At 42.9% G+C, this 12,084-nt stretch overlaps 1 protein-coding gene across 1 annotated transcript; it reads right to left on the reverse strand.

Annotated features, from left to right (window-relative positions):
* Window positions 1-4,505: 4,505 nt before the first annotated feature.
* Window positions 4,506-11,845, reverse strand: LOC104508507 (chromosome unknown open reading frame, human C3orf52). The gene is given in 6 exon segments (XM_010150162.1): window positions 4,506-4,574; window positions 4,577-4,802; window positions 6,639-6,709; window positions 7,566-7,699; window positions 8,266-8,389; window positions 11,678-11,845. Coding segments are annotated over 6 exon segments (792 nt in total).
* Between the last annotated feature and the right edge of the window lie 239 nt (window positions 11,846-12,084).

The raw sequence follows: 12,084 nt of genomic DNA on the forward strand, positions 1-12,084 counted from the left end.
TCAACACCACCGCACAAGCGAGTACACGGGCTGTGCCAGGTTTGTTCACGCTGCAAACTTCTTCGGGGTACAATCGTGTTGAAGCTTCTCCCTTTGTCTTTTCTTCCGTCTCAGGAACACTTTGCCAAAAACAATGGTATGAATTCCAGCGAACTGTGGTACACTACTGTCAGACATGACGTAAAACAGGAATCCTCTGCGATTAACACCAATAGTCAGACAGAATATGCACTTGTCAACGTGCTCAAGAGGAAGGAAAATACTGCTGAAGAGCACAGTGACTATGATTATGTCCTGATAACTTAGAAAGGGGGCGCCTTCTGCTCTCGTGGCACTCCCACTTGAATGTTGAAGCCAGCAGTATGCAGCCTTGCTAACCATCCTACCTCTGCTGCCTGGTCTTCCAACAAACAGCGCACTCTCGTTACCAAGCTTACTCCTTAGGACACCTCCACCAGTCATTGCCAATGAGACAAATCTGCCCGTGAAGAGGTAAACGCAGAAAGAGACACAGCCAGGGTACAGGACTTGACAATTAAAGCAAGAGGAGCCAATAGCAACTGACCCTGTAGGACAAATTTTCTCTATAGAAAATTAGGTGTTTCATTCCTAGAAGTAACAGAGGCTGCATATTTTTCTCTGTTTTTACAGTCCTTTTTTTAAAAAAGGGGTCTTATAGAACTACTGATGGAAATCTCAAAAATGCAATAATAATACTCCTTCTGTGGTTTGGGTTCTTTCTCGTTTGTTTTTAAATGAAAAGTATAGACCCTGTGCTAAGTGTGCTTACTATTTTTCAAAGTTTCCCTGGCCTGCATGATACATACCATTATGTATAAATATGTATATACCATTATCTAACTGCACACCTCCTGGTAGAGGATTCCCAGGTGTTGCCTTCATGCTGCAATGCTTCCAGGTCACTCCTGCTGGAGTCTCAGGTTTGGCTCTCTGTGATGCCGGGACATAACCCGCCCATAGCTCATCACCCCTCGCAAGCAGCGTTGTTGGATATGCGCATAGGGCTGAAACCAGTTACTCAGCCCTTCACTGGAGCTCATGGCGTGATCGTGTGCCTGCGTTCTTGCTCAAGCATAGTTTTTGCTCCCTCCGTTTTTGTATTAAACAGTCTGTAAGAAAATGTTAAGCAGTTTTCCTGATTTTAACTCTTCCTTTGTATGTGATCGCTGGCTCCAGCACAGTGCAGTGCCTTTGCGGCTCCCACCTCCAGTTTCGGTGCTGGGGGTGGTCCCACAGGTTGGTGCAGCAGTGGGCAGAGACACTGCCACCACGGTGCAGGCGGTGTTCTGTGGGTATCGCTGCAGTGGTGGGCAGCTGCATCTGCCCAAACTCTGTCCTGATGACTGCCTGCCATGGGGCTTTAAAGGGCTGGTTACACACAGAACTGTTTTCCCCTCTTCCTTTTTAACAGTGTCTCAGTTGCCTCAGTCATCATACCCACTCTCTTCCTTTTCAGTTTAACATTCACACAAAACATCTAACTTGATGAAATAATGTGTTTTCACTCTGCTCTGTCCCTAGTGGATGAGGTCATAATTAAGTCACTTGGTTATTTTCTTTTGCATGACCAGTTTACCCCAAAGTTATAAAATCAGAAACCACTTTCCGACATTTTTTGATAGCTCCTTCATGCGAGTTCAAAGTCTGACTGGAGGTGGACTGTGAAGTCAGACATTTTCTGTTGAGTGTTATGACATCTTGCTACAACTCCACCTTCTTTCCTGTGAATTGCTGGGGTAAAGGTACCGGGGCAGGGGAGGATGGCTGAAAAAAAAAAAAAAAAAAGTGAACGCTTGGCTCCTTTTTTCTGTCTACTCTTAATGTGCATTGGCCTATCACTGTAAATAAGCATAATCATTTTTCAGTTCTTAGAATCAAGATAAAGAAGTGTTCAAGGGCAGGTTCAGTCATCTTAGAGCAGTAAGATAAAGCAGCATCTCAAAGGCGAATTATTTCTTTGCTGCTGTTATTTTTCATAGCCTGCTGCTTTTGTGAAAAAGCCATGCAAACCATGAATTTTATCCTTTCCCAGTGGAAGAATCAGAAAGAGTATCTGTTCTAGTTGTATGCTGCATAGGGTATCTCATCAAGAGAAATTATGGTTCTTACAGCCAACACTACATCTGAGAAATCAAGATAGGGTCAGACTAGCCACAAATAGAAGAGCCATGTGAACTACTAATTTGGTCCCAAGCTCAGTTAAAACCCAAGCAACAACAAATACGGGTTTGAGTGTACGGCTGTGTCAGGCAGACGCTTCATACAACTCTCAGTATTTAGAATCCCAATGGTTATTTTCTAACTCAAACAGCTGAAAGACTGGGACTGCTGAAGAATGAAAACAATCACTTTAAGAGTACCAATAAATAATTTAATGCATGGTAAAATTGTCAGATTACTCCTTAAATAAACTGGTAATGTTAGAAAAAGAGAAACACAATTTCCCACCAGATATTTCTCACAATACAAAAAATTTCTTAAAATAAAGTTGTCTATCCAACAGCACTAACATTTATACTGTCTATAAACAAATGACAAGCTATACTTCACTAACATGGTAGTGAATCCATTCAATTCCATGCAAAGTTAATGCTTAATATTTAATTTTCATGTTATAGCCAGTTACTGGCTATAACTCTCATGTCACACTGGCATACATGGTCTGCTTCAGCACCTTCCTCCTGTCATTGGTCCATTTCATCTGATCTCTTGTCAACAAGAACAACTATTTTCTGCCTTATGAAGGCAAATATCTTGCATCTGTTCATTTTTATCCCCACTCCTGGGATGGGGGCTATAACTAAGGGTGTAGAATAGTTTATCTTTGAATTTACAAATACAGGTCAAACAACTGTCTGTTCACTAGTACCAATAGTTAAGTATTAAAGCACACAGCTAATCTGACCCTTGAAAAATTCCTGTGGCCTTCAGATGCGTTAGTGAACAAGACGAGTATCTTCCCGATGTTTCTTCCTTCATTTCTATTTCACATTACTAAAGAGAAAAAAGGTACCACCTTATCCAGGAAGACTGCAGGATGAACAAGGGAATGATGAGAGTTGAAGCTCACTTAAGAAGCTAGTGCAAAGGTCTTGCATGTAACTAAAGAAAATAGAGAGGATATTTAGGTTTTCAGGCTGTTCTATGAGGAAAGAACAATGAGGAAACATGGCATATGGAGTTAGCAGGCAGAAAAGTAACAGACAAGCATGGGTGGAAGTGAGCATTAGGATGAAGCTGTGCAGATAATTTTGGACAAGCCAAGAGCAGAAGAAAGGAGGCATATGCAAGCCTGCTTTTAAGGCTTGTGCAGGCAATCTGGGTTTAATCGCAGGCAAGACAAAGCAGAGGTTTCAAAGTCATCAGACAAGACACATGATTTTCACAGGAGTGAAATGGGTTACTGAGATAGAAGGACAACAATAAAGAAGGAGGTAGTGGTGTTAGAGGAGTACAACACTGTTATAAATAAACCACATTTTCCATTTACAATATTGCATCACAGACAGTATTTACAGGACAACATCTTTAGAAGTTTTTCTAATGAACAGCTCCCTACCCTGGGATTACTAATAGACACAGAAGCTCATCTCTTCTAGACAGTGAGGAAGGTGAGGAGTCTTCCCATCATTTCTCTGAAAGTTAAAACAGTACATCGTTAACATTGAAATGAAACTTTAGGTATGTATTTCAGCATATTCCTGTCCCTTTTACATTACATTTTCTATGAATCATGTCTATATATAAGGAACAAAATGATACTGAGGATTGGAACTCATTACTTGTTGCTCTCTTGTCTCTTGATAAGAGTACCAAGAAAAATCAATATGAGTTGATCACAAATCTTACTTGTACACACTCTGTGGTCATATGTTAGCCTAGAGTTATTCTGAAAGCACGTAGGTGTGGCTCCTCAAGCTGGGGGCGGAGGGAACCAGCTCCATGCATTATGTTAATTAAAACTGCAAAGCTCATAGGAGCTTTTACACTGACATTTCAATCAAGACAAATCTAATGCATTGGAATCACTACCTGGAAAACCTGGAAGAATGAGCACCTGATTCCTTTAAAAAGATGTCTCTGTGAATAATAAATTTTCAAAAAACACCTCTAAAAAGACAGAAATCAGGAGATGTTTTCATGCTTGACTGCGAAAGAATTGGAAGTTCACTCCCAAATTACTTCTCCTGTTTTACTTGGATTGAAATTTGTTTTATAAACATTCAAACCTGAATATACAATGAGGAGGAACATTTTTAATTACTTGGTTTCCCATTACGGTGCACACACATATAAGGAGGTTTCCTTTGTACACATAAAATGCCAGAGGAGATCTGAGGAGTTTGGTTGGAGTCCACAGTTAACCAGTCTCATCACTCCTCCCTTTCTCATCAGAAGACCAAACAGTGAATCCTAGGTTATAGCAAGACTTTCTTGAAAACTATGTCACAACTTTCATAATACTGTTGCGCAAAATACATTTACTAACAGATCTCAACCTCTTTCCAGAAAGACTTTCCTCCTTTCAGATTAATACTTCTGCTCTTTGTAAAGAAAGTCCCTCTAATGCACAGCACTTACATGTCAATGTGAGAGAAGTCGGGTCTAGCTTCAACTTGTTACATTCATATATCCCAGAATTAAAAGTATCATCTTCATCATAAATATTTTGACGTAAAACATTTTTTATAAAATCTGGGTTCATTGTGTTTTCCATAAACCCCTCTGTTGATGGTGGTACAGAAAACTCTAGCTGATAAAATACGGTGGAGCTTTCGTTGCTGTAAAACAAAGCAAAGTGTGAATGCCTTCAAGTTCCCAGTGGATCTTTTCCTTTTTGTGAAGACTGATTTTTCACATCCATGTTGGTGTGGATTTTTTTTTTTTCCAAAACTTGTTCTAAAGAAAAGCCTTCTAAAAGAAAACTGCCATCAAAGATTCCAGTTTCCTCCTGCCCTTCCTTCTCAGAACAGCTCGACATGAACGGGAACTGGGCACATACCCGAAGCCAACCTGAGACATGTTTTCAAATGCACCAATGGCAGTTGGACACGTGTCCTACTGGGGTGAGGTTTTCAGCACTTGAGCTTCACAAACACAGAACGATAAGAGGTGGTGTGGTGTCTTGTGCTTAGGTTCGCTGAGAACCTGCAGAAATATTTGCTCTCCTGCAAGCAGTATCTGGGGCTACCCAGCTGTGCCCCTAACTCAGCTCTGGAGTGCGTTACCCAAACCACCAAACTGGAGTCCAGCTCGGGAGAGTTCACTGCTTGCAGACTACCACATCCACTGACTGTAATTAAACAGTTACCTTTCGTACTCACAGGATTTAAAACACTGAAGAAGTAGTTGGATGAGGGAAAACAAAAGGACGAAGAGAGAGAGATCAGATAGTATGTATGCAGAACCACAGCTTTGTACTTGATGGTCTAAATCATGGTTTTTACCCATAAGGCTCAGGAGCCGCAGCTCATGCATTGCAGAGAGCTGTCATGCCCAAGGCTGGCAGTGCAGGGGAGGACATTCCCCAAAGCACCCCCAGGACTGTGCCTTACCGCAGCCCAAGGGGGCTCTTCCTCTGCCCTTGCTGTCTCAGGGGCCTCGGGACTTTGCAAATCTACTTCCTTTGATTTTCCGCTGTCTTTCTAATCCCTTTTGTAATAGTCATTTTTCAGAAGTCCTTGGGGAAGCTCTCTGACCACCTTCCCTTGCCTCTCTGCTGTCTCTTCAAGGCAGGACCATGCTGCAGCTGACATTCCCAGCCCCACTCTTCCCTCTGCTGCTCAGCTTCCCTCCTGTTGTAAATCTGTGGTATCTCCATAGAGTAAAACTTTACAGTCTCCAACACAGTAAGCTCCTCAGCCTTCCTCCAGTGCCAGTTTCTGCCGAGAGTTAGATCTTCCCTCTGTTCTAGCTTCAAGCTTCCTGGTGACTCTGCAAGGCATGCCTGGATGCTTTTTTTTCTGCTGCTTATTTGGCTCCATCAGCCTGCAGTGGCTGAGCCTCTCCTTCCCATGTCAGCACCTGCCACCCAGGCTAGCTCAGCCTCCCCTCTGGCACCTGCTCTGCCTCTCGCTCCCGTGCCACCAGTCCCTCCAATATGCTGCTGTGTTGGGATTTGCTCCTGTTGTCCAAAGTCAGGTGAGGGGGAAAAGTGGTTGGAACAAACCAGCAATGCAACATTACTGTTTTGGCTCTCATGATTTCTATGTCCCTGTTGCCTTTAGCTCTTTCGGGAACAACAGTTTTCCCCTCCCCATGAACCCTGTTTTATTTATTTAGGACGATTTAGGCCATGTCAAGCAAGTGGTTCCAGCTGCTCATTTTCTTTTCAATTAATACCCTTGAATATGTTTATTAAGGGCTGCGCTTGGAACCAAAGACAACAGAGATGATACCTAAGAGCAACAAAATGTTACCGTCATTACATCTATTAGCAGCACTTGCCATTTACACCAGAGGGTCCTCCGACCAGCTTTCACTACCTACCTATGTACCTCACCCCCAAATAACCTATTTTTCACACATTAAAATGCTGTGCATATTTACACGAGCACACGTACATCTCCTCAAAAGCCTGGAAGTTTTAGATAATTTTGGTGACAGAAATTGCTTACCTGAAATAAACCACCTGAGCTGACCTAAAGTAGCGTCCTAGAGCTGGAGATGAGCTGTAGACATCTGTTAACTTGGAGAGAAAAAAAAAAACACAAAAGAAAAAAATGTGTCTTCCATTCACACTCTTTTCCCCATGATAGAAAACAGAGCAAACCATTCTTACACAGTGTGTTAAGAGGCATAAGCATGGATGGCAAAGGTCAAATATGAACAAATATCTGCCCTGGAAAAGGTACACAATCCCTTTAAGCTTGACAGACAAGCTAATCTGTGTGTTTGAGTGATTACTGTATTACTTTAACACAATGGAGGCATTCAGGGGGAGGTAAAATTATGTGCTCATGTTGCCATGTGCAATTTATGTTGTTTGGCTTGGGTTTTTATTAGTAACAAAAAGCTCTTCTACTCTAACTCAGTAGAGGGAAAGGTCTCTCTACTGAGACTCCTTTCCATAAATCTACATGGGCACTACCACGCCTGCTGAACTTATTTCAGCTGTAACGCAGAGCTGTGATGGTTCAATGGAAACAGCAGCTATAAGCCCAGGCTGTCGTCGTGTACTTATGGGAGATGCCACACACAGGATTTTTAGCCAGCATTTAGATGACCTTCACAGGCCCCTCCTAACCCAAATTATTCAATGATCCTACGAAAAAGTTGAAGATTATGTCCCAACTGTTATGCAAATTTGGGAAAAAAAATCAGACACTTTTTTAAAAAAAGTGAACTGTTTCTGTGCTTAAAAGCAGACAATTCTTTTTTCTAGATCAGCACTTAAATTGATGCTAGAAAACATACAACTCAGAACTTTTAGGGACTTCAAAATGACCGAGTTGTTACACAAAGAAGCAGAAACTTCTTAAAAGGGAAAACACTGTATCTATGTTACGAGCAGCAGCTTTGCCAAGAACCACATGGACACATACCCTCTTAGCAATGTCTTCAGAGAAAAGATGTGGGAGACCACACATTAATTCCAATGTTCCCGTAAAATTGTGACTATTTCCACTATTTAGTAGTGCATCAGCATCCCAATAGTCATCCTCATCTGTGTAAACATCTAATATCCAAAAGGAGACAGAAAGAAGAGGGAAAAGTTCCAGTTAGGGTAAGTATTGGAAAACAAACAAAGAAACAAACCCTTCTTGGATTTCTCCAGGTTGTCTTTCTCACAGGTTTCCTGGGTAATGACTGACAGAAAGAAAGTGCAGGTCACCTGAAGAAAAGTGACAGCACATGGAGGTCAACCACCTGCCTCTCTTAGCGAAAGTCAGCTGCTCAGGGAGCCTGAGGGGGACTCACACCACACGAGGGGACATCGCAATGATCCACTGCACCTGTTGCAATGTTACAGGCATCATTTCCATCCTCATCCCTGACTCTGTTCTCCTAACATTTCTTCATCTAGCTACAAACTGGAATTGCCATTTGATCAGGATACAAGTTGCGTGCTGCCTGCTAAAATTAAAGCGTTCACATCCACTGCTTAACACACCACCCCCTGCAGTCAGCACCCCAGTCCCTTCAGCAGTTTGCAGAAGGAGTTTACAGGATGCTACTGTTCAATTTGTGTTGCATTAGATGGTATGTACTGTATGATTTTCAAACCGAAAGTGAGATACTTACTAGAATAAAGAATTAGGCTGATGAGAATGACGAGGAAGAGTACTAGAAAAATTGCAGTTACAACCATCCATAGTTTACATTTCCAGAAAACTACATTCCCACATGATTTCCAGTGGTCTGTCTCCTAGTTACAAAAGGAAGGAGCATATTGATTAATGAATTAAGACAGGGAAAATATTTAAGCACGTATTTAGCGTTGAGAAACAGAAAACCCCACCTAGATGGGAGCATGTCAGTGGTGAGCAATGCCCTACACCGGGTGTTCCTGCCCTTAGGCCCTGCTGCAGGTGGGAATGCAGACCTGCAGAAGGCACAGGACATTCACAGGCAGGCTATGACTTGGAAGAGAGGTATCATTCCCCATTTGTGCACTGAAAATTCCTAAGTAACCCACAAAGGTGCTACAAACGTGCTTTAGTGGCTTCCAAATTTCTTTTAAAATGACACAGGCTTGATTTGCATGTTCCACAAGCTGTCTTTTTAACGTTTGCCATCTCTCCCAACCAAACAAGGCGTCTGTGGAGGAATTTCCAAAATTGTTCACCTCTGTGACATTGATGATATCAGTCTGCATAGACCCTGGATGCCAGCAGCCAAAGTGATTGCTCTTCATTAGAAACTATTGTGTTAAAGAACACTGTAAAATAATCGAGACTTTTACAGGTCACTCCCTTTTTCTTCGGAAGTTTGGAAACCTAAAGGCTATTGAGTGCATTTAACAGAAAGCTTATTACAAATCTCACCTGTTCTAGGAGATCACAAGGAAACTCTTCAAAGATAATGTGCTTGTGTGCATGCTCATATAGGAGAGAAAGCAGAGAAAAAACCATACTTGCCTTTCATCTAATTTTTAATAAGATTTAAGGCCATGGCAGAAGTTAGTGTTTTATTGGTTACCCCAGCAGTACTAATATTAAAAAAAGCCACATAGGTGATACAGCAAAACAAATACAAAACCCCTCCAACTACTTTGTTCCACAGCCGGAAGACTGAAGGAAGGGCACAAATGCATAAGAAAATCAGGCATGCTGTCTTTTTAATTCCTCCTCCCTATTCCCCATAAACGGAGCTGTAAACTCCATGTCCTTTTTTGAACTCAGTACCCAGGTGAGGAAAAACGTGCTTGTAGCTTGTCTGGGCCACACACATGCGGGTTGGCAGGAACGAGCTGCTGGCTTGGAGGTACTAACCCAGGTTACCTCCCTTTATGTTTTGAACTTTCTAAGAACCCAACTGTAATGGAAAGCCTCTCTCTGAATTTAACTGACCTCCACCAGCTGGCTTAAACCTTCTTTGGGGGTGGCAGATGAACAGGGGGAGAGAGCAGACACTCACAGAAAGTGCTTACAGCACCTTCCAGTACCTGAAGGGGCTACAAGGAAGCTGAGGGGGACTTTTTACAAGGGTCTGTAGCAACAGAACAAGGGGCAATGGGTTTAAATTGAAAGTGGGGAGGTTTAGAGTGGATATCAGGAGGAAGTTCTTCCTGGAGAGGGTGGTGAGGCACTGGAACAGGTTGCCCAGAGAAGCTGTAGATGCCCCATCCCTGGAAGTGTTCAAGGCCAGGCTGGATGAGGCTTTGAGCAACCTGGTCTAGTGGAAGGTGTCCCTGCCCATGGCAGGGGGGTTGGAACTGGATGGTCTTTAAGGTCCCTTCCAACCCAAATGACTCTATCATTTGATGATTCCATGAAGTCTTTAAGGTCTCTTCAACAAACCATTCTATGATTCTCTTACAAGAATAATTTATCCGGGGGCGAGGGGCAGAGAAAGGGAAAGTTCTCTCTTCAGACACCCCTGCACGTAGAACTTTGGTGGAGAACGAAGAGCAAAGGCTGAATATGGTTTTGTTTACAGCATGCTTTCAGGTGTAGTCGTGTTTACATATATACTTTTTGTTTGATTTCTAAAATGTATGAGAAGAATGAAGCTTCAATGAAGCTTCAGTACTTGACACTAGCATATTGTTTTTTATGTGAAAAGAAGAAAAAACCCGGCAACTACTGCCTAGAGTACAGCTATGAAATCAGACATAGCAATATCTGCTGAGACAGACAGTTACCAAGCCCAAGTTTCAATTGAGCCGCATATTTAGACTATGGCAGAAGTGTTAACCCTCTATCACGTGCAGCAGAAGGACTTGATCTCAAGCAAACATCCAGCTCCCTACCAGCTGGGCCAACAACCTCCGGACATTGACCACATACGTCACAAGGCTGCTGGGAGGGAGCAGCAGCAGAGGAAATATCTCTGTGGGCAGGGCAGTTCTCCTGATCAACCTGCCCATGAGCAGGAAGCAGAGCATGATAATTTTCAAGCATTCCCTGTAGGATAGGAAGACAATTGCCAGAATCAGCAGAAACGTAGCCCAAATGAAAACTCGGTTCTGGGAAGGGGAAGGATAAACAAAAACTTAAGGGTGAAGTTTCTCAAGATAGCTGACCAGATCTCGCTCACGCCTGCCTCTCCTCCCCCCTCTCCTGTTCCTCTTTGCACCTCCCTTGACTTTGTCTGACCCTGCAGCAGGCTGTTTCAGCTTACCAGCCCAGAGGAGAAATAGCTGGCCGATGTAGCAGAATAGCTGGGGAATGAATCTGCCTACAGCCATGATCAGTGGGACTCACACAAGGGAGAGGTCACTGTGGCTCGGCCAGGAGCCTGGAGGGAGGGGTGCCCTAACTCATATGGATGACTCAGCCATCCTTACAGAAAAGTGGGAAACTTCTTAGCTCTGCTACAGATACTCCTTCTGCTCCTGAGTAAGGCACAAAAACCAAGGCACAACAGTCACCTGCGAGTATCACTCCTCTGCCAGCGTTAGTCTGTTCCATGTCTTTAAGCTAAATGCTGGGAGGTACGTCCCACAGGACTCACATGCTGGTCTGAACTGAGGCTTTGGAGCACTCTATTCATATAAATTCATAATTTTTAGCAGCCACAAATTACTCAAAAATAAAAAGAGGGAGAATCCATCCTATGCTTGTTTTGGCAGCACTGTTTTTAATTAACTTCTTCTGTAAGAAAGCCTGTTTTTAATACGCATTTCAACTTTCCTCCTTTCTGGTTTTGAGCCCAATCCCACTGACAGCACAGGAAAAGAGAAAGCAAAACAGTGCCAATTACAACTTCATTTTATAAGTTTAAGTTCGCAAACAGCCAAGCACAAAAGAGGGAGGAAAAAAGAAGAAAAAGCTTTAAAACCCACTCCAATATTAGAATACTTCAATAAGAAGAAAAGAAATATGTTTAACCCAGGTGTTCAGCCTTTACTTTCAAGTGAATAAGCTTTCTCTCTCCCTTAAATGAGAAATTAAACCACCCTTACAAGATGTTCCTGCAAAGTGTCATTTCTCTTTGCTATGTGGTATTTTCCCCCAACAGCAAGCATCAAATGAGCAACTGAAATTCCTACCTTTCTTGTTTGAGCATTTAGAGGCTTGCCATGATCAGCCTCACTTTCGTCCGCTTTATCTTCTTGTAATTCAATGATCTCGTGCTCCGGACCAGAGCTCTGCCTTTTCATAGCTCCTGCCTCTGCGCGAGGACCTCTGTGGCTGAAGCAAGCTCGGAGGCAACTCATTTCCTTCTGGTTTCAGCAGCAGTTATGGTCAGGGGCACTTCTGGTGCGAGGCTGGAGACGGTAACGCTGAGGGCTGGGATAGTTTTCACAGGAGTGATCCCTCAAAACACTGATAAGTAAGCGGAATTCCCTGGAAGGACAAATCATGTGGTCTGCACTAGCTGCAGAGAAAGGGGAGGCAAAGGAAGTATCGATTTCCCTAGTTGCCAGAACTACAGCCCTCAGCTGTGCAATACCAG

The sequence above is a fragment of the Eurypyga helias genome, unplaced genomic scaffold, assembly GCF_000690775.1.
Source record: "Eurypyga helias isolate BGI_N326 unplaced genomic scaffold, ASM69077v1 scaffold11204, whole genome shotgun sequence".
NCBI lineage: Eukaryota > Metazoa > Chordata > Aves > Eurypygiformes > Eurypygidae > Eurypyga > Eurypyga helias.